The following is a 23,357-nucleotide window of genomic DNA, read 5'->3' as shown; positions in this document are numbered from 1 at the left end:
GTGAGTACAATGTGATAGGACTGTGAAGCTGCAAACGTATATGCATTTACCTATAAGTAAGTCCCACAGATGTTAGTGGAGCTTACTTCTAAGTAGAGATATATAGGATTGTGCTGAGCCATTTTAATAACAAACTAGTTACAATGCAAGTAGAGATGAAAATTATTAAACCATGAGCATGTTTTTTTGCTCTTTTATTCATGTGTGACAACCGGAGTTGTGCTGAAATCTCTCCTCCAGTTTCTTGAAAGTTTGCTTCCTCTGAGAATTGTGGATTCTATTTTTCATCTGCAGGGAACTTTAGAATTTCTGGGGGAGCAGGGTTTTGAACTTGCCTTATCATGGCAAGGTCGTGAGAGGGAAAGTGTGTTTCTTTTCATTAAACATTTCTCTAGTGCTCTGCAGTAACGCTTCCTGACTGAAAAAAAGTCCTATGGGAGGAATTGCCTCGTGACAGCTTCTCCTGGGCTTTGACTGAAGTGTGGGCACTAGGAAAGGTTGCAAAGTGTAGATCCCTGGAGATATGAGGCAGCACTCACATTCTTCCAAAATCTGCTCCAGAGAATCAGGATAAGTATGTGCCTCAAATACTTTTGTGTATGTACTTCCTTGCCTTGTAGGGGGTGGACACATTACTCTTGCTGAACTGTGAGTGTTAAAAGAGAACCATAGGGTTGCCTCCAATTCCAGTGCCAGCACAGACCCATTGGAAATAATGGGCACAGCTAACTTAGGTCCATTCATTCCAGTGAGTCTGCTCTGAGTAGAACTAGCATTGGCTAAAACCCATAGTGCTGGAGTTATCTAAGAGTGCCCAACATCACCAGTGTCAAAGCAATGATTCTTCAACATCAACTTCGTTGGACTGGTCATGTTGTTTGGCTGCCTGATTATCATCTTCCAAAGCAACCACTTTATTCCAAACTTGAAAATGGAAAGCATCATGCCAGTGGTCAACAAAAGAGCTTTAAAGTCTCTCTCAAGGCAAATCTTTAAAAATGTAGTATAAACACCGACAACTGGGAAACACTGGCCTGCGAGTGCTCCAATTCGAGAACAAAGGTGTCATGGGCTTTGAAGACGCTCGAACTCAAGATGAAAGGGAGAAACATGCTAAGAGGAAGGCACATTTGGCAAACCCTCACCATGATCAACTCCCACCTGGAAACCTACAGTATGTCCCCACTGTGGAAGGACGTGTGCATCCAAAATTGGGCTCCACAGTCCCTTCTGGACCCACTGTTAAAACCGTGTTTATGGAAGATAATCTTACTCAGCTACAAGTGATCGCCAAAGAAGAACAACCCATAGTGCTGGAGTTATTTAAGAATGCCCACCATCAGCATTGCACAGCCAGCAGGTGGGAGAGCCACAAAACAGGTGGCTGGCATGAAAACACAGCCTTCACTCTTAATCGACATCTGGCCAGTCAGAACTCTCTTTCTAGGTAGAGGGAACAGGGATAGCCGCTGGGCCAACACAGGCAGAAGTACCCTGACAACAGCAACATTGATGGGGAAACCATTAAAAAAAAAGAATTTATGTTTGTGTATGGCAAGGTTCAGTTACTATTTCCATGCATAGGGAGGATTTAGGCTATTTGTGAGTCTGTGGCTGTTTCCGGTGTCTGTTTGCAGTAAAATGATCAGGGTTGTGCATTTTGAAACTGCGCCCCGTCCTTGATTTGTGCATGGGAAAAGGTGTTATTAGCTTAGCTGTGGAGACAGAGAAGGATGGGCGGGGGCAATCAAGGTGTCATGGGCAACGGGGGGGAGGGAGGATATGGATTTTGTATGGGGACTGATTTGTAAATCTAGGGACTGTCCCCGGGAAACGGGGACTTCTGGTAACCTTAGCCAAGTAAGGGAAAGGTGGCTCAAACAGTTATTGGCTATACTGATCTCCCCCACCCACTAGCCATTGGATCTGCTAGTGCTGCTTTTAAACACCAGATCAGTTTGCAATAAGATCTTGCTCATCTACAATTTGAAAATGGATGAGGAAGTAGACTTGCCATGCATGTTTGAGACCTGGGTAGAAATACTCTGTCCTGGGACTTCCGGGTTGGCGCCATCGCCGAATGGCGGACTCCCTCCGAGCTCCGGAGGGAGCCGGCTCGGCAGGGGCTGGGTTTTACCGCACCGGCGATGCGGGGACCCTTAGAAACCACGGCCACGGGGGCCGTGGACTTGGAGACTCGGCTAGCACCGCTAGCGCCCTCCCGACTCGTGAAGGAGCCTTTTTAAAGGCTACGGATCGGGTGCCGGGGAGAAGCGTGGTGCTTTGAGTCCTCTGCCATCCCTGCCGAGCGAAGCCGCATGCCATCCGGCGGAGAGCGCTGACTTCTTCCATTGAGAATTTGGACTTTTAACAACAACCCGTGAGTAAATTGGAAATCGGGTTTAAAAGAAGAAAAATTTTTGGGATTTGAGACGAGCGGGGGGGGATCTAAAAAGGAAGTCAGTCCCCCTCCCTATTGTAGACATTTTAAAACAAGGATTGGGAAGCCAAGGCCCAAAAAGAACGGTATCTTTGCTAAATTAAGAATTCCATGATGGGAAAGTACAAGAATTGTGCTGGAGGAAGAATTGAAGGAGAAGGAAAATGCACCCCCCTCCCTGGGAACCGGGGCGATTGAGGAGTGAGCCTGGTGAAAAGAGCCGGTGATTTTGACAGCTGTCAAAGTAGCTGTCAAAGTCGGAATATTAAAGAGGATTTTATTACAAGGACCTTGCTGGTCAAATTTGTTACAACTTGATATAATTTGTTAAGACTTGAATACAAAATGGCGAAAATACGGAGAACAATCGGATTTTTGGAAACAAAGTTACAACAACCCCCCTAGAGGAGTTTCGGGACATTACAAAGATGGGCGTAAGCCGGGAAAAATACAACACTCCGGAATTTCACAGAACTGGTTATCTCCTGGGAAAGCTGCAAAACGGAAACTGAATCTTGTCTACAGGGTGTTTAGACTAAAAGGAGACAACAGAATACCTTACTGAAGAAGGAAGGGACTGAACGCAAGTTTTTGTTCCTGAATAACAACAACCCATGTAGAGTTACTAAACTTCTGAATAAGAAAGTTTTAGCAGCGGAACAAGAGGAAGCTGGACTATAACCTTGAAAGAACAATGGGGGGAATTTTATAATTTGACATTTTTAAAGATTTAGGAATTAATTTTTAAAGAAAGTAATCCTAGAAATGGGAAATAATTCTGCAAGGAGTTGGGGGAAAAATGGGATTGATGGACTTAAGATTTCCAGGCTGGAAACATAGATTGGAGGATAAGGGAAATTAAACCGGGGAAGGGGAGGGAGAATTAGAATCCAAAGGCTTGCAACTATTTTCTGAATTGGTTTTCTTTTTTCTAATATATTTTTTATTTTTTTTATACTTTTATTCTGTGTGCTTTTACTTTAATGGGAAAAAAGGGGGACATTGTGGAAAGAAAAGGGGGTGGGCTATGGGGAGAGATCTTTTGCTTTTTTTTTTATCAAGGGTGTTGCATAAGGTTTGTATAAATTTAAATTTGAACAATGGGGTATATAAATTGTGCTTTAAATCAGAAATAGAACTTGTGGAAACAACAATATGAAAGGGGAATACAGTAGGGGTGGGGGAAGGGGGGAGTCCCAGAAAGTGGATGTTTGAAAATAAGGTTCTGAATGTATCTTCATAATTTCTTTTCTTCTCTTTCTGTATTTTGGAAACTTCAATAAATATTATTTAAAAAAAAAAAAAAGAAATACTCTGTCCTAGCTGTACCCACTTGAGTACTCAGATCAGCACCAGAGTAGGCTCACTGGCTATGAATGGAGTTTGCTGCAGTCTATGGAACATCAGTTACTCTCTCCAGACCACCTGTCTGAGTAGAAATGGGGAGTGTTTGTATATTGTGTGTAGGGACAGATTTGGAATTCTGCTGGTGGAGAAGATCCACTGTTCAGCAGTTCCTCTACTTGAACTGACAGAGAGTTGGCATGAGAGTTGGTGTTGAGGACCCCCCAGGATGCTAATTCTCTGGGATGTCTATGCTGAGGATCTGGGGCAGCTCAGGACTTCATGACTGTCCTGACAAACATGGGGCTGTCACAACAAGGCTGTCCCAACAACACACACTGGATTTGGGTTTCTCTCCTAGGCAGGAAGAAGGTGATCTGAAGGCAGAATATGTTACAAGTATTCTCTTGTCGTGTTTAGAGTGCTGTTGAGATTGAGACTTACACTAGCCTTTTCCCTTTGCAAGGCCTCCTATTAAAATGGACTGCCCCCCCCCCAGCCCCCTACGGATGCTGATGGATTTTAGAAGAAGATTTTATCACTCATATGACTGGTGCTCCTGCTGAAGCCCTGTTTGATTTGAGGAATGCAGATGTGGCCTGGATAGCTGACAAAATTGCCCCCAAGCATCTTGTCCCAATTTGGAGAGCCCCAGGGGCCCCATGATACACTCTAGAACTCAAAACTGACATTTTCATTTGTCATCATTTCATATCTGCGTTGTAAAAAAAAAAAAAGCTGAGCCAACATTATAAGGAGATACTTATCAGAATAGTGTCAAAACCAATTCATTGCATAAAGAAAGCTAGTGCGACATAGTGGTTGAAGGCAATATACTTCTGAATGCCAACTGTTGGAAAGTGTGGGTTAAAAAAAATGTGGGAGGGGATGCTGGAATAGGGAGAGCTACTTGGATTATTGAGCCCATAACAATTTATAAATCTGGCTGGCTTGAACAGTCCTGTTACCAAGTGAGGCTATAGTGCAACCTTTTGTTGCAAGTCTTACTTATGGAGATACAAATACTGACCTACCTTACAGGATCGTTGTAAGGATAACAACAATACCAAGTCATGTGTGAGGCACTTTGAAGGCTTAGCCAAGTGTTATTATGAAATCAATCCAAGACTCTCGCATGCAGACTGGAAAAGGAACCCTCCTTTGGACACAGCAGTGCATTCTTAATTTCTGCGTTACATTGAAAATAACTATTTAAAACCACCCCTAATATGTGCTATCAATGCACTTTTGACTCTAGCATTTAGAAGCAGAGCAGCATTTGTGCATGTCACTGAAGAACGAGTCTCTCGCTTCGCTCCATATCACTAACAAAAGTTGGAAACAGAAAGCTCTTAGGAATTGGCAGTAAGGGAAACATCATATTCTTGGGAATTTACTGCAGTAATAAAACAGTGATTAATAATACCGAAGCACTTGGTTCATCCGTCTTGCCCTAGCTCTAGGGTACAGCAGTCAGTTCTGCTTTTGGCACTTGCAAGATTCCCTCCCTCCCCCCATCTCCCCAGTTTGTTCAAAAGATCAAATGTCATACTTGTGGCAGGCAGTCTGGCAGCTACTACTGGATGCAGGAAGCAAATGGACCTTGTGGATAGAAGCCCTGAACTTTAGAACTTGCCGAGCATGAGGGCATGACAACAGGGCTCTGGGCGACGGTTTGGAAAATGTCAAGTGTTCATGCCAAGGGAATAGGGAAGGCTGGTAAGCAGGCAGAAAAAAAAACTTTGTCTAGGAAAGGATAACCCTCACTTCTAGGGCAGAAGAGGCTAGCCACACTCACCAGTTTGTGTTGTTGTTGTTGTTGTTTGCATTTATATGCCTCCTTTTCTTCCAAGAAGCTCAAGGTGTGGCATGCATGGTCCTTCCCCTCATTTAATCCCCACAATGACCCTGTGAGGTAGGTTAGGCTGAGAGGCAGTAAGTGGCCCAAAGGTCACCCAGTGAGCTCTATGGTCAAGTGGGGATTTGAGCCCTGGGCTCTCAGGTCCTAGTCCAACATCCTAACCACTACACTTGCTCTCAGACCTATCTTGGGACCAACTGGTTGTAGAAGCCAAGGAGCTAAGATTAATAATAATAATAATAATAATAATAATAATAATAATAATAATAATTTATTCATACCCTGCCCTCTGGGCGGTTCCCAACAGAATATTAAAAACATGATAAAACATCAAACATTAAAAACTTCCCTAAACAGGGTTGCCTTTCTAAAAATCAGATAGTTGCTTATTTCCTTGATATCTGATGGGAGGGTGTTCTACAGGGTGGGCGCCACTACCGAGAAGGCCCTCTGTCTGGTTTCCTGTAATCTCACTTCGCACAGTGAGGGAACTGCCCAAAGGCCCTCAGCACTGGACCTCAGTGTCCAAGCTGAACGATGGGGGTGGAGGCGCTCCTTCAGGTACACTGGGCCGAGGCCGTTGGGCATTCTTGCTGCTGCTAATTTATATCCCTCCCTTCTTCCTAATGAAACAATAAGCACATCATTGAAACTATTCTAATACAGCTGCAGACTGGGAAAGATCTCAAGTTAAAAGGCTTGTTGTTGCAAAACATCTGGTGACTCCTATTGATATGGTCACACAGGGGTATTAAACCCCAAACACCACAACCTGCCATCTAGTTTTGACATCACACATTGGGCATAAAGACCTAACAGAGCAGGCCAAAGGCACAGCTCATCCGGCAGCCTTTTCTCACAATGGCCAACAAGATGTACAAGCATGACCCAAGAACATCAACAATCTTCCCACTGATGCGTCCCAGTCATTTGTTCATATGAAGCTGTCATAGGCCATATTCACCCCATACATTTAAAGCACTATGGTGCCACTATAAACAGTCAGGGCTTCCCCCAAAGAATTCTGGGAGCTGTAGTTCCCTAAGGGTGCTGAGAGTCATCAGGAGGCGCCATTCCCCTCAAATAAGTAGTTTTGATCTTAATTTTCTAGAGGAATTGTGAGGGGAATGGGGGTCCAAGGTGCATTAAGAATTTCTGAAACCTTTACATCCCAGTTTAATCACTGAGGTAATCTGCAGGAGCATCGTTCTTTGTCCCCTGAGTTGATGAGGCTCACCTGACAACAAGAAAAAACCAAGCCTTTAAGGTCATCAGCCCAGCCCAGAGATTCAGAAGGTACCTCTTGTTTCAACCTTTAAATGCCTGCTGAAAAAATTATACGCTGCCAGCCTTATTCAGGCAATTAAAGAGAACATTTCCCCCATCATGGTTAGTTGATGGTCTTTGATTTTAAAGGCTTGTGTGTTTTAATTCCACACACGCATTTCTGTAAATCACCTTGACATTTTTTTATGATATAATAGTATACGAATATTTTGATAAACAAACAAAAAAATAACAAATTGACCTGAAGGTAATTGTGGTGGGGTGAGGTGAGTCCGGCTCAATTTCTCAGTACCAGGAATTCATGAAAATACATATGGAGAGGTTCATAAAAAGCTAAGATGAATAGACATGAGATGAAGCCCTCACTTTGAATATCTGCCCTGGCTTGCCCTTTCACAGCTTGAGGAATGCAAACACCATTTCTGAGGAGGATAGATGTGCAGGGGCAGCAAGAACAGCAAGTATTGGGCTTTCTTTGCAAAGATGGTTGTTGAGTCCAATATGTATTCTCAGAAAGTGCTTTGGTCTTTAGGTCTAAATCATTAATTTTTAGTTACCAGAGTATCCATGAATAGGAGTGCATTGCAGAGAATATTTCTGTCCAGGGTGCTGAACTCTGGGTGAAAACCAGTGCTTTCTTTTCAGGTGATACTCAAGAGTACACAATTTGTTTTTTGGTTGTTAAAAAGTGTGGCACTTACTGTAACAACTTCATGGTGAGTACCAGCACCTATTCTTCTAGGAAAAAAAGCACTGGTGAAAACCATTTTAAAAACTTACACTACTTCTTTGAATATTTAACCCCCTTAAATAGCAACGATCTTGCATAATCTGGTTGGTACATGAATGTCCTTCCTTGCTTCCATGCCTGCTTCAAATAGGGAGCCAATGTGGTGTAGTGGTTAGAGTGGTAGACTCGTAATCTGGTGAACCAGGTTCGATTCCCTGCTCCTCCACCTGCAGCTGCTGGGTGACCTTGGGCTAGTCACACTTCTCTGAAGTCTCTCAGCCTCACTCACCTCACAGAGTGTTTGTTGTGGGGAGGAAGGGAAAGGAGAATGTTAACCGCTTTGAGACTCCTTAGGGTAGTGATAAAGCAGGATATCAAATCCAAAATCCAAATCCAAATAAATGAAAGCTGAATGGGTTCTTCACAGACAGAGGCACCTTTCCCACTTCCTGTTAAAACTGCATAGAAGCTGCATAGGTTTCAAACGGAAGTGATCGAAGGGAAAGTGAAATTACAGCATACTATTAGAATGGGAGATGGAAGATGAAGAGGTAAAATCAGTTATGTTTAAATAGGCACAAGATGTAGGTCAAAACATTATGATGGAAGATTGGGAAAAATTATGGAAAACTGATTTAAAATTTACAGATTGTTCCCTATTGAAGGAGAATTACATGAAGATGATGTACAGATGGTACACGACACCAGTGCAGTTAGGGAAAAGGTACAAAACTAGTTCAAATATATGATGGAAGTGTAAGGAAAAGGAAGGGACATTTTATCATATGTGGTGGGGTTGTAATGTAATTTAAAAAATTTGGGAAATGATATACAATGAATTGAAGAAAATGTTCCATTTAACATTTGTTAAAAAACCTGAAGCATTTTTGTTAGGGATTGTAGGAAAAGATCTGCCAAAGAAGCTGAAAAACATCTTCATGTATGCAACAACAGCCGCGAGAGTTCTAATAGCATAAGGATGGAAGACTGAAGAAACCCCAACTAAAGAATCATGGGAAGAAAAATTGATGGACTATGCAGAACTGGCAAAATTGACATACAAGCTACAGGACAAGGATAACTGTGACTTTAAAGATGAATGGGAACCCTTTACAAAGTATTTGAAGACGCAACAAAGCGAACTGGACTCCTTAGCTGGCTTTGAATAAACATGCACAAACTTTTTTTGATGATAATCAGCTAAATAGTTTGAGGATCTATACAACTGTGTAACATGCAGAAAACAGCATTCTTAGAGAAATCAAAGACTGGAACTGAGGGAAGCTGGGGGTGGGGGGAGGGAGGGGAAATGGGGGAAAAATAAGGATGATATGTTTCTGAATATGTTTTGTTTTAATTTTGAATAAAAAAAACTTTTTAAAAAAACTGCATAGAAGCTACTTTTCTGTGATGTGATCCAGAGAGAGGGTGGGGTGGGGTGGTGAATGAGCAGGGAGTGCAACCCGAAGGCTTTTTTTCACAGCAGGAAGGATGACATCATCCACCAGAGTGTCAGGGCAATTGACAGATTCTCTTTGCTCTGACAAGTGAATGAGGTGATGATGAGACTTTCAAGTTTGTTTGTGACAGGTTAGCATATCAGAAGTCAGTCGATGAGGAAAAGAATCAAGCAGAGTCTGGATATTCCTTCCCTTTGATGGAGTTCCTAATTCATCGTAGCTCATGGATCCACACTTCTTTGCGAAATTGTCTGCATTTCTAATTGCAAGCTACAAGTTGTGCTGCAGCTCCATGTGGTTTATAAGTTGAACCAATGCACTCAGAACAAAGCCCCGAGTGCAATGCAGTTTCTAATAAATTGGGTGTGTCTAATAGTGGAGGAACCCAGATGACTGCTATGGGGACTGTAATGATGAGCTCCTGCACTTACCACTACACCCTGATCACGAGGAAATATGATTATTTCAATTAAAAAGATGAAAAAGAGAGATGGTGGTTTGTAGCAACCAGGCAGTGAAATTGGTGAACAGTAAATAAGGGTTGCCATACGTCCCGGAAAACCTGGACATGTCCTCTTTTTGGAGGCCAATATGCCCATCTGGGTTTTGTTTTGTTTTTCAACATTTTAAAGGAAATGTCCGGGTTTTCTGGGCTTTTTAATTTTAGGGGTTTTTTTGGGGGGGAGCGGGCATGTGCATGCTCAGGAGGACACTGTGCCCTGGAAGCAGAAGCACTGTGGTGGCGTGATCAGGTAGGAGCTGGGGTCCTGCCTCGGCTCGGGCTGGCAGCAGCTTGAGCCTGGCGGCTTAGGCTTGGGCAGTTTGGACGTGGGCTGCTTTCCACACCATGGCCACTGCCAGTCTGAGCCAGGGAAAGAGAAGCACTGTGGTGACCCCATATGATCAAACAAACAAACAAATGGAAAAAACAGCATGGAAGAAAGTCATAGCTCTACCCCACCTGCAATGCTGGTAAACCAAAGTCTTTGGGCTTTATTTATTGCCAGTGAAATAAATAGGAATACATTCCATGAAGCTGATGTACACTGGCTCAACTGTGGCTCTTTTTCACATAAATCTGAGTCATATAGATGCTCAAGTTTCAAAACATAGAAGTAAAGCACAGACCACCAAGCCTGCAAGTTATTCATCACATACTGCACATATAAGAAGACACTTTTAGAAGATTTCAAACAAGGAAAGACTCTACCTGTCGTGGGGTCCTCTCCGACTTACTTCTGCACCACTCCCAGTCAGAGAGTTCTGGTTTTCGGCACTCCTCATGAGAAAGCCTTCTTTCCTTCTCTTCAAAGAAAGCACACTTCTCAATATTCCTCACCTCTTCTTTTTTATACGTTCCCATTTTGTCAGAAAGCAGGCAATCCATAAACTTATCTTTGTTAAGGTCTTGTTTGGTGTCTGTACCAACAGTTTTTTTGCACTTGGTGCTCTCTTTAAGCAGGGAGCTGTCCTCCAGGGAGATGGTGCTGAACTCAATTTTGTTGCAGTCCTTTTGAGTCTCTCTTATATTCTCGCAGTCATAGTTGAGCAAACTGTGGTATGATATAGAGTTGCCATCGTCGCTGTGGTGGTTGTCATGAGATATCTTATAGATTCCATAACCTTGTTGGAATGACAGATTGAATTCAAAGCCTCTTCTTTTGGCTAAAGAAAGGAAAGAAGTGTTTGCATTAAAAATAGCTGGTAAGAAGTGCAAATGGCAGATACTGGCATTAAAAACAACAACCATATACCCTAAAATGGGATAAATTTGGATTGCATTGCACACTTTAACACAGTATTTTTAAAAACCAACTAATGTTCCAAGTGCTTAAACACCAATGCTAAATGAAGACAGACATATGCTCTAAGGGTGAAGACATTATTTGCCCTGAATGCATATACCTTGGAATGGATTTAATGTGTCTTCCAGCTACTTCCACCACACCTGGAACTTATATCTGACATTACCCAATATTAGCTGACTCATTTTCTCAGGAAGAGAACAGAGTGATTTTCCAGATATTAGAAGTAGTTTTGATCTCTGTTTTCTGGAGGACCCAGCATGTGAAAGCTGATAACATGCAAAACAGAAAACAAACTTTCTGGCTCATCATGATAGGATAGTCAGCAGGGTGTAGTTTAAACTGGTTGACGTGGAGTTGGTATGCATAAGACTACTAAAACGCAAGTCACATGTCCTGTTGATTTCAGTGGGAACTAAATTCAGGTATGTGGATCTAACACCTTGGATCAAGGGCTAGTGTAGCATGCTACTTAACAGAATGAACTGTGAAAACAGGCAAAAGTATACACATTAGGTTGGAACTAGACAGGCATGACTTAAAACCCACTGATTTCAGTGGGATCTCTGCAACTAACTTACTCTGGATCCCATCCATTGTTTGCTATTTCAATCTTATCTTGCCTGGTTTTTGGGAGGTGTGTGTGGCTTAAGTCAGCAGATGGTTTCACATTTAGCATCTGTTGCATTTGAACTGCTTTAATCTAATTTTAATCAGATCCTTTACATCTCCTTTGTGGCATTGATTCAGAAAGGGCTCTAGGCACATGGAAGCATCTCTTCAGAATTGAGAAAAGCATGCAGAAAATTGGAGTTGCATTCACAGTAATTTCGCAGGCTGGATCCAACACTGTTTCTGATGTAGGATTGGGAACTGTGGAAGTTGCTTATGATATTGCTAGTCAGAGGCATCATCTCCCCACCCCATTTGTTCTCAAAGGAAAAGAGAAGTGGAGGGAATGAACCCCAGACCTCCACATATCCAAGCAAGTGAGTGCTGTTATCAAAGTCAACAGCACCATCTACCTGTTTGGAGGCTAGATGTGCAAGGGATTATATGGATAGCCCTATGCCGCATGCAGAAAATCTCTGGATCAAAGCTTTAAACCAGGGATGAGAACCCTGTGGCCCTCCAGCTGTTATTGGACTACAGCTTCCACCAGTCACAGCTAGCATGACCATTGTTCAGGGATGGTGTTAGTTGTAGTTCAGCAACATCTAGAGCACCACAGGTTCCCCATCCCCATTGCTTATCATTCCCAGTCTTTGGAACAGAGTGGGATAGAAATAGAAGCAAGCTAAAAGAGCCCACTTAAAGAAATATAGTGTGGGCTTTTTGCTTTTATAAGGTCCTTCTTACTGCTAGTGGCTAGTTAGATGGTGGCTAACCCCCAGATCAAGGACGCGGATGGCGCTGTGGGTTAAACCACAGAGCCTAGGACTTGCCAATCAGAAGGTTGGCAGTTCGAATCCCCGCGACGGGGTGAGCTCCCGTTGCTCGGTCCCTGCTCCTGCCAACCTAGCAGTTCGAAAGCACCTCAAAGTGCAAGTAGATAAATAGGTGCTGCTCTGGCGGGAAGGTAAACAGCACTTCTGTGCACTGCTCTGGTTCGCCAGAAGCAGCTTAGACATGCTGGCCACATGACCTGGAAGCTGTATGCCTGCTCTCTCGGCTAATAAAGCGAGATGAGTGCTGCAACCCCAGAGTCAGTCACGACTGGACCTAATGGTCAGGGGTCCCTTTACCTTTACCTTTAACCCCCAGATCACTGACCTGATCTGGGCTCCCTTGCAATTATTTTGCTCACCCAAGAAACTACATATTGGGTAGCTGCAGCAGCAGCAGACAGAACAAAGAAACTGAGCAGGCATATCACTGGAATGCAGAGAGATTAGTGCACTTGTGAGGATACAAATCTGATACAGCAGATCAGTCAATTTTATGAACAGAGAGGGACTGATACCTGCCCCCCGCCCACAGATCTGCATGGATCAGCCAATAAGTGGTGTGTATGTGTGATTCTGTGTCTGCATGCATGCAATGTCACACCCAGTTTTTGCCACACCCACTCCTGGCATGTGACCCTCCTGGGAATTGGATAAGGGTTTGGCGCTTGGGCTACCCCTGCCTTAGCAGTATGCATGGCACCTCCTCTTTACCAAGCATCAAGCAAAAAACCTATTTGCTTCGCCCAGACATTTGCAGAACATTAGCTGTTTAGTTCTTACAACTCATTTGTGTTGTTAAGAATCTGTGCCTTGAGGATTTTAATCTATTTCTTTTATCAGCTTTAGTTATTAAATTGTTTTCTTATTGTGGTTGTTCAGTCTGGATGAGTTTTAATTGTACTGTATGTACCATGCTCAGAGATTGGTTATGTTGGGGCAGGGGTGGTGGTGGTTTATAATTATTCTAAATAAATATATTAAGGTCATTCTGGCACTGGGCACATGAGCTATATTTTAAGTTGCTTAATTCTGCATGGTAAATATTTTGCATGGGGTCCTGGTGAGATAAAATAGCTCTTGGCAAAAAATAAAAGAAAAGGAAAATTCAGTTTCGAAACAATTAGGTAATCATTGCTTTGCCATCTGTCACATATTTCACTTTGTAAATATTGTATCGGAGCCGGAGCCAGTTTGTTACAAAGCACTATCAGGAACAAATTGCTTCTTGACACACAGCAAACACTGTAGTTGGGGAAACAGGTTCTGAAAGATCCAGAGGAAGAATCAATTTAGAGCAAAAGTCATCTCCATCATAAGCATAGATCCATTTTCAAGAAGATTTTTGTAACAACCCTGGTCAAACTACTGAAAAATGTTCTGTTCTGCGTGAGCTGCCTATAAAGACTGCAGGTGGGCGTTCATGTTGAGAGATTCAGGACCAACAAGAGGAGGTAATTCTTCACAAAGAACATATCTAGACTATAGAATCTGCACCCGAAAGATGGGAGTGATGGCCATCAGTTTGGATAGCTTCAGAGGGGAATTAGAGGAATTTGTGGAGGATAAGGTTATCAATGGCTATTGAAGCACCATGCCTCTGAAGACCAGTTGCTGGAGAACAACAACAGGAGAGTCCCTGTGAGCTTCTCCAAAGCATCTGCTTGTCACCTGTTGGAATGCTGGATTAGATAGGCCTTTGGTTTCATCCAGCAGAGCTCTTCGAATGGTCCTGCACTGTGCACATTTATATATAAGATATCCTCCTTAAATGTAGATAGCCATGATTCTGAGGTTACATGCATAGAATCAAGGCACATGGAGCTGGGACACTGAAGCATCAATCTAGTCACCTAGTCCAGAAGAGAGGCTTTCTTCTGGAGGAAGAAAGATCACACACTGAGGTGTCCTGCCCTGGACTCCTTAGGGAAGGATATAAATTTAATAAAGTAAACAAACTGCTGCTCTCTCATCTACACCTAAAAAAAAAGCCAGTGTAGACAGTGTTACTCGGATCAGTGAGACCAATCAGTGAGACAAATGTTTAAATCCCAGCACAGTCATTAAGCTCACTGGGTGACCTTCACTATAGCTCTATCTTGTTGATTTCCTCATGTGCTTAACCATTGCATGCAGGGGAGAGTGGGGTCATGCTTGCTAGCCCTGCCCCTTCATCACATCCTCACCGGCCTTGCCCTTCCACCAGCCACACACTGGGGCTGAAGGTCCGAAGTACTTGATGACCTCTCCCCCTTGTAGCTATATGCTGTTAAAAGGCAGGTTTATCAGTGAGGCATCCAATATTGTTGATGGGCTGTGCTTGACTTGGTTGGTTACAAGTTGTTCAGAACTGGACAGCTCAGGGATTTCAGACGAAGCAGCACAGGAAAGCATCTTATGCTAAGTCAGACCACTGGGTCTATCTAACTTCGTATTCTTTGCACTATCTGGAGGCAACTTTCCAGGGCTTCAGAGACTGGGCCTTCTTAGCCTGCGTTGGAGATTGAGCTTGGAATCTGCTGTATGCAAAACAAATGCTCTACCACAGATCCAGAGGGATCAAGGAAGTTACCATGGGTGAAACCCACATATTCCTAGCTTTGTAGTGTTCATGTTGAACAGCTATTCACATAATATAAGAAAGGGACATGAAAGCACCATGTGGACCAGATTTTGATGAAACAAACTGTAACTCTGCGCAGTTTTCCCTGGGAAGGGGAGGTTGTTCAGGGCCAGGCAGAGTCAGAAGCTTAGCCTCCAGTCCCTTCCCATCATCCTTCTGTACTTACTTTTGCCTTCCTCTGAGGATACAGTGTAGACATTCCTTCTGCAGTTGATGATGCAGCCGCAAGGCAGGTGACTCCAGTGTTCTGACAAGACAAATACTGGGGTGACAGTAACGGCTAGCAGCGTTAGCAGAAAGCTGAATATCTCAAAGGAAAGGCTTTGAAACCCAACAGTGTGTTGAACAACCATTTGAACCTGAAAGAGAGAGGCGTTTCAAAGAAATTAGAAACACTCTAGTTGTCTGTTACTATGAGTAAAAGGAATAAAAACAAACAAACCATACAAGGGTAAATGGAAAATTGTGCGCGCCATCTCTCAGTTGCTCACAGATAGTGCTGCTCCAGCAAAGTTCCACTGTTGCAATGGGACTTCCATCTCATCATTTATATACACACAAATTTGCTCCCAACAGTCCCCCAACACTCTGGAGCTGATTTTGGGGGTGTACAGGAGACTGGAAGAGACTGGCAAAAAGATAAAGCTCCATTGCATGCACATAAGTTCTTTCTGCCAGAAGAGCTGCAGGGCTGGATATGACCCATCATCTGCAAAAAAAGTCCTATCAAACCTAATAGAACTTACAAAATACATATGATTGCACTATATTAAGCTTTTATAAATCATGTTAATTTAAGCATGGACTTAACACTCCTACTGAAATCAACCAGGCATTTAAATGTTTTTGCTGGATTGTGTCCAATCTGTTGCGGGGTGAGTTTTGTGAGGAGGGAGCAGCTGCTTTAATGTGAGACTCTAGCCCTGTTCAGGTGATGCATGAGTGTGTGGATTCATTAAAATAAACAAATTAAAAATGAGCCCCATTTGTTTTATTCACATAGAGAGTCAAACAAATAAATTCTGAGTGCACAGCCTATTCATTTCTCATTTGTTTTGTTCATTTTCATATTTGTTTTTATTGACATAGAGAAATAACCAACTTTCTGCACAGGTTACAGGAAGGAGGGAAGAGAAATAAGAAATAGAATAAAATGAGGAGCCTTTTCTTTGTGTCTTTGAAATTTGGTAAATCTGGTTCCTTGGAGGAATAGAGTAAGTCTTGCCTGAAAGTGTCATACCAATGGAATGTGTAATACAGATGTTACAAGCAGCTGACTCTTGGTGACTCTAATTAGGCCCCTGGGATGGAGGTTCTTCATCTCTGCAATATAGCCTATGCTTAGGTCCAATATTCTTAAATTGTGGTGCCCAGAACTGGACACAGTATTCCAGGTGTGGTCTGACCAAGGCAGAATGGAGCGGTATTATGACGTCCTTTTATCGGGACACTATACTTCTGTTGATACAACCTAGAATAGCATTAGCTTATTTTGCTTTTGCATCACCCTGTTGACTCATGTTAAGCTTGTGGTCTACCAAGACCCCTAGATCCATTTTACACGTTCTACTAATAAGCCGACGCGGGTGGCGCTGTGGGTTAAACCACAGAGCCTAGGACTTGCCGATCAGAAGGTCAGGGGTTCGAATCCCCACGACGGGGTGAGCTCCCATTGCTCGGTCCCTGCTCCTGCCAACCTAGCAGTTCGAAAGCACGTCAAAGTGCAAGTAGATAAATAGGTACCGCTCCGGCGGGAAGGTAAACGGTGTTTCTGTGCACTGCTCTGGTTCGCCAGAAGTGGCTTCGTCATGCTGGCCACATGATCCAGAAGCTGTAAGCCGGCTCCCTCGGCCAGTAAAGCGAGATGAGCGTCGCAACCCCAGAGTCAGTCACGACTGGACCTAATGGTCATGGGACCCTTTACCCTTACTAGTAAGCCAGGTGTTCCCCACCCTCTTACATCTGTGTAGCTGGTGGTTCCTGCCTAAGTGTAGAACTTTACATTTCTCCTATTGAAATTCATTTTTTTAGCTTTGGCCCACTTGTCCAATGTGTTAAGGTCATCCTGAATCCCGATTCTGCCTTCTGCAACATTAGCTACCCCTCCCAGCTTGGTGTCAGCTACAAATTTGATGAGCATCCACCTCAATTTCTTCATCCATGTCATTTATAAAGATGTTGAACAACAATGGGACAAGGACAGAATCCTGTGGCAGTGGGGCACCCCACTTTTTACCTGGATGACAAGGAACCATTGATGAACACACTTTGGTTTCGGTTACTCCACCAGCTACAAATCTATTTAACAGTAACCACATCCAGCCTACATTTTACCAACTTCTCCACAAGAACAAGAAGTGTTTAAAATGGAGAGGCTCTCGTGAATGACAAGCCCATTGGACACGTTCCCCAGCCAACATGCAATCAACATCAGTTTGTAAATGGCTCTATGCATGTGTGTGTGGATATACCGTATGTGTATAGAGAACCATGATTCTTCAGGGTTCATGTCCCTGAAGACTCAGGACAGGTTAAAAAAAGTACTCCATTATGCAGCAGCAGTGCATAGTTAAAATATAGAACTCGCTCCCTTGGTAGGCAATGATGACCACCAACCTAGATAGCTTTGAAAGAAGATTAGATGGATTCATGAAGGAGAGGGCTATTGATGGCTACAAGCCATGATGGCTATCCCTTGCCTCCCTAGTTGGAAGTAGCAATGCTTATCCATACCAGTTTCTGGAAACCACAGGAGGGGATAGTGTTCTTGTGCTTGGGCTCTGTTTCTGGATTTCCTACAGGCATCCAGTTGGACTAGGATGCTGGACTAGATGGGTCACTGGCCTGTTCCAGCAGGCTCTTCTTATGTTCTCCTGTTCATAACTGGCTTGTCTTGGCAGCTAGTTTGCTTGATGAACCTACATTTAACTCTACCTTCCCTGTGGCACTATTTGTCACAGCTGTGATTTTACCTTACAGATGCAGAGGCGTTAAGCAGGAACGTGGGTCCAGAGGAACTTGAGGAGGGCTCCATGATCTCTCACACTGGGAAACCCACATCTTAAGGGGCTATGGGGCATAGAGCAGCCCATCTTTGTTTCTGAATATCACCATTACTGCACCCGTTGGGAAGAGCTACAGACACAGCATTGGTGGTTGGCAGAGTTGGCTTCCTGCCCATCTGCCATCATGATGTAGTAGTTTGGTGTGGTCAAGGCTTTTGGGCAGCATTTTGCATCTGGAACAAGATCACCAGAATCCCATGCCTTTCCTCAGTCAATCTGTACTTGATACAGTGTGTGGCTGATCTTCTGCCATGGTTCTGTGTCATGCGTATTATTTCCTCTCATCTCTCCCCTGCTCCTGGTACACACCCATTTGTCATAGGCACACTTAAAGCACCTTGAATCATACATGTGTACACTGAAGGTAATGTGTGAAGTGGCCTTTTATTTTATTTCTTTCTTTTAAAGAATCCACGAGGAATAATTGAATTCAGAACAGAATTTATCCACACATTTGCTTGTCTTTTGGGGTTTGAATTGAGGATTATGTGGGCTGTTCCATTATGTATATTTACAATCTCCAATTTCTCACTGCATTTTATTCATGCTCTAGAATCCCATGACTTCTGTATGCTCATTATCTTTTTTTGTTGTTGTTAAAACCTTGGTTCTTAGGAATGCACCTGGTGCAGTACAGTTTTTGATAGCCCACTGTTTCTTGAAAGCCTATGCATAACCTTAGCCTTTATTTTCAATAACTCCCGGTACACTCTAAATATGTAACAGTGTAATATTTGTGGCATTTTAAAACAGGTATGGACACCACAGTGCCCTCCAGATAATTTGGATTCCCAACTCCCATCAGCCCAGGCCAACATTGCCAGTAGCCCACCTACATCTATAGGGCACCACAGTGGTTAACCCTATTTTAAAAGAATGCAGGTTTCAATAAGCATTGGCTCTGAAGCAGAGATACATAATGAGGTTGCCATCTCCAAAAAGATACATGGTTGTAAGCCAGTTAGGCTTACCTGGGCGTATGCCCCATGGAACCCATCAGGGCTTGCTTCTGGTCTCTTGCACTGCTGGTCGCTAAAGTGTTGGTGCAGCTTGAAACCAGCATTCCTGTTCCTCTGGAATCTGTCGAAGGCGAGCTCTGTGACTTTGAATCCTGACAGATGCTGAGAAGCAAATGTTCCTGTGCAACTCCCATCTGTGTCAGTTGCTTCAAGTGAAACAATAAATATTGATGCCTTTGCTCTGGCAGAGAAGTAGCTTTGACCCTGAGGCTATTAATAAAAGTCCACTTGAGGTAATGCTGGGAGACAGAAACACACCTCTCAGATGATGGCACTGATAATGATGATAGATGACTTATACAGTACCATCAATGAGTGTTGTTTCACAAGGAAAAGAGAAGGTACCTACTGCCACAAACCTTACAGTCTAAATCTCACTGGTGAGGAGGCCACAGAGGGAGGGGGGGGGGACCACGTTCAATGGTGCTGACTCCCAGGAAAGTATGCTTAGAAATTCAACCATAGTCACAGTTGGGGGGATGATTTGAAGGTCAACTCAAAGGCTTCAGGGTGAAGGTGAATTTGGGGAAAGGAACTGAAGAAGAAGAGAAAACTTCAAGCAGAGGATTCTTAGTCCAAGGCATTCACATGTGCTATGTGTGGCCCTGAGTGAGTTTCACAGGTGTCACACAGCGCTTATCCGCACCCTGAAGCAAAGCAGTTTTCAGCAGCTCTCATTGTTTACAAAACCATAAGCAAACACACAAACCTTTGCTTCTGAGACATCATTCCATTTTACAGCCTCTGGCAACCTACTGCCAAAGGGTGTGCCTCGGAGCCAGGAAAGGAGGATTCTGCAGATGCTCCGATTAATTTCATGCAGTCAACCCACAGCCTGTCCAGTTGCTTGAAAAAGTATCCCTTGGCCTGCCCTTCCAAGTAGTTTTCTTGTTTGACTCACTCTACAATGCTTATTCGTAGAATGCTTACCCTAGCATAAAACCAGAGTCAATTAAGTAATTAGCTGGAGCCTTGGTTTGGCATGATCCTTTGTCGATGCCCATGAAAACAATGTTCAATACAAATCTGTTCACCCAAATCTAGATAATCAGAACGTGCAATTAAAAGCCCAGCCCTTTCCATAAGAAGACACTGATACGCATGGAGGGGGCTCTTGCACACTCAGCGAACTCAAATAATTAAGAGTTGCTGATACAGGATTTGCCAGCGTACTAACAGCACAGGGTTTGATTGAAATGACAGTAATATATGCAATGAATCTCTGGCGGGCAATCTGTTTAACTCTTAGTAGCTGATTTGATGATCTTACAGGATAAAATGATTAAAAAGCAAACAAGCCAGTAACTTTTAACTGGACTGTCTGGTGTTGAAGATGTCCAGTGCAAGTTACATGGGAAAGTTGCTTCATTTGCTCTGTGTTCAATGGCATGTTTTAAATTTCATCCAAAACTCTCCCCCCCCCCCAGCCCCCGGAACATTACAAATAGAGAAAGAAACTTGGTTTGATTTTACCATCATTGGGAGCCAAAGCGTGACTTTGGTCAGCGCCAGAATCAGGGAAAAGCGCTTCTGAGCAAATTCCACAGTGAGGGTTCGGCTGTTGTAGGGCCCCTCTTGCATGCCGTAGCGATCCAGTCCATAATGGTCCACTGGGCTTTGCCTAACTTTGAGGTCAGCATTTGGACAAGCGCCTTGGAAATGCTTCAAGGTTTTGCTCACAGTGTCTTCCGGAGAGAGGGAAGGGGTGTGACAGCTGCCAGTCGGAGGTGACCCAGGGGAGAAATAGCCTCTGGCAATTTGGTGATAATCGTCGTACAGATGCTGCTGCTCATCTGAACACAGCAGCTGATAAATTAAAGGGATGGAGAGCACGAGGAGGAGGCAGAAGCACAGCGAGTAGACGATAAAGAGAAATAAAACGTAAGAGCTTGTGCAGTCTGTCAGGCACCCCCAAGGGGTGGAGGCATAGCTACCCCAGCCACAAAGAGGCAAAATACAGATCAGTAGGCTGACCATCCAGATAGTGAGAACGGCCCAGACCATGCTGACCGGCCTCTTGGTGGCCCCTTGGCCGGTTCCCATCTTGCTTAAGCTGTAGAAGTTATAAGAAACTATGAGCGACCCCATCAGATTGCTGGAAAAGCCCTGGAATAAGTACAGCAACGCCGAAGCCGTGCACAAGGTCTGGGGGAGCATCTCATCCAACCAATGCTTGAGCATGAAGATGGTTGCTGGCGCCACACTGATCAGATCGTCCACTGTCAAAGAAGTCACCAGCATGGATACAGTACTTTTGCTCTGCATCCTCAGCAGAGACACCAGCGAATAGATGCTGCCCAAGAGGGCGGTGAACGTGATGATAAAAGTCAAGCAGAAAAGGAAGAGATTCAAAGGCTTCTGCCCTTTGGGTATATCCATAATCCCGTGGTGGCTTGTCCCGTTTGAAGAGACATTGCTCAGAGTGACCGACATGGTTCTTGGGATGGGTGGGGTGTTATTTTGCCTTCCCACCAATTCTGGGAGTTCTCATCTGAGGACACAAAAACTGTTGGCTTCACGGTGAATTTCTGCTCTTCTCCGCCAAGTTTGTTGGACTGCATAGATAGATCCCTTGTCCAGCACCCTTTTTCCTGGAGACCTGCTTAGGATGCAGTCAAGCAAGCCCAGCCAAGCTGTCACTTGAGAGAGAGAGAAAAAGAGCACATGGTTTGAAAAAGGAGCATTAAGTGCCAGGGAGGAAAAGATGCAAGAAAATAAGGCAACGTGATTTCTCTGTTTTTGAATGGGTCCCGGATCCTCTCGATCAAGTTTAGCTCTGCAAGTCAGACGCGTCCAGCAGGTACCAGAAAACGTGCCGTAGTGGAAAGAAAGGAGAATCTCGGTCTCACGCTGCCGGCTGAGAAGGAACTATAGCAGCGGGGGGAGAAAAGGAGAAGCTCGTAGGCTCGCTCTGCACTATTCAGAGCTGCAGGAGGGAGGAGTCAGATAGAAGCCGGGGAGCAGAAGAGAGGAAAGTGTCTTTCTCAACGGAGCTGGCTTTCCGAGCAGGAGCCAAGGAAGAGGGGCGCGCCCTCGCCAAGCCACGCCCTCGACGCTGACACTTCCATCCAGCGCAAAAAAAGGAGAGACCTGCTGCGAGCCAGAAATGTCACCTCTCCCAAGTCCGGGTGAGGCTCCAGGCAGCTGCAACCTTCAGCAATGCCATTCCTATCGCTTGCGCCGTACTTTTGGCTCACCACGGAGAAGGGCGCGCGGGGATGCCATTTAGCCAAAAAGGATGTACTCTCGACCACACCAAAATGCTGCGTTTGAGATACATATAGGGCATGTTAGATGCACTTCTCTCTCTCTCTCTCTCTCTCTCTCTCTCTCTCTCACTCTCACTCTCACTCTCACTCTCCCTCCCTCTCCCCCCCCCCCCGCCCCAACTCACCGGCAGCATAGGTAAAGTAGCCATCCAGACAAAATCCACACAGAGCAATGCTTTCATGAAGCCACCCAAACGTCACGAAATAGTGAGCAAGCTTTTGACGTCTCCAGAACTCTTCATCAGGGAGGGTATTAAGCAAAGGGTGGCGGGAAGCGGGCTTGGTGTTAAAGCCATAAAGGCTGTATTGTTAGAGTAGTTAGGGAGGCAAGGAAGTACTGGCGCACAGTTAGACTACGGAACCCACTCCCACAAGAGAGAGTGATGATGACCACCAGCTCAGATGCCTTTAAAAAGAACATTAGGCAAATTCACGGAGGAGAAAGCTATCAATGGTTACTAGCCTTGGATAGAGGCATTAATGCTTCTGAATAGCAGTTGCTATTGGCGGGGGGGAGGGGGGGGAGAGCTCTAGTGCCAAATGCCGCAACCTTTTCTCATATGGTAGTGGCTCCACGCCCTTGATCTTTTTGGTATCCCTTTTCTGAACCTTTTCCAACTCGTTCAATACCCTTTTTGAGGTGAGATGACCAGAACCACTCTATGCGCTATGTGTTTGCAGCATAGATTTATGCAATGGTATGATGTTCACAGTTTTATTTTCAATTCTTTTCCTACTTATCACTTGCATGGTATTAGCTTTATTCCACAACAGCGCACAGGGTCAACACCTTCATTGAGCTACCAACTACTATGACCCCAAAGTCTCGTGCCTGGTGAGTCACCACCAGCTCAGAGCATATATTTCTGAAATTATGATTATTATTATTTTTGCCCCAACATCCATTACTGTACACTTCTTTACAATGACTTGCATTTGCCATTCACTCCTTTTTGGAGAAGCCCTTTTGGAGCTCTTCACAATCTTCTCGTTCTTAATAACCCTGAAC

General features: G+C 44.1%; 1 protein-coding gene across 1 annotated transcript in view; it reads right to left on the bottom strand.

The window, feature by feature from the left end:
* GPR149 (G protein-coupled receptor 149) overlaps positions 1-22,307 on the bottom strand; it is a 39,231-nt gene extending 16,924 nt beyond the window's left edge. Inside the window, exons 1-3 of the mRNA XM_083613255.1 lie at positions 20,553-22,307; positions 15,162-15,354; positions 10,333-10,787 (exon numbers count right to left, since the gene is read on the bottom strand). Coding sequence (XP_083469381.1) covers positions 10,333-10,787; positions 15,162-15,354; positions 20,553-21,512 — 1,608 coding nt within the window. The 5' untranslated portion in view covers positions 21,513-22,307. The remainder of the gene's footprint in view (positions 1-10,332; positions 10,788-15,161; positions 15,355-20,552) is intronic.
* Positions 22,308-23,357: the final 1,050 nt, after the last annotated feature.

This window comes from Podarcis filfolensis (assembly GCF_964270895.1).
Source record: "Podarcis filfolensis genome assembly, chromosome: 5".
Taxonomy (NCBI): domain Eukaryota; kingdom Metazoa; phylum Chordata; class Lepidosauria; order Squamata; family Lacertidae; genus Podarcis; species Podarcis filfolensis.
This window is presented reverse-complemented; position numbering and strand designations above follow the sequence as displayed.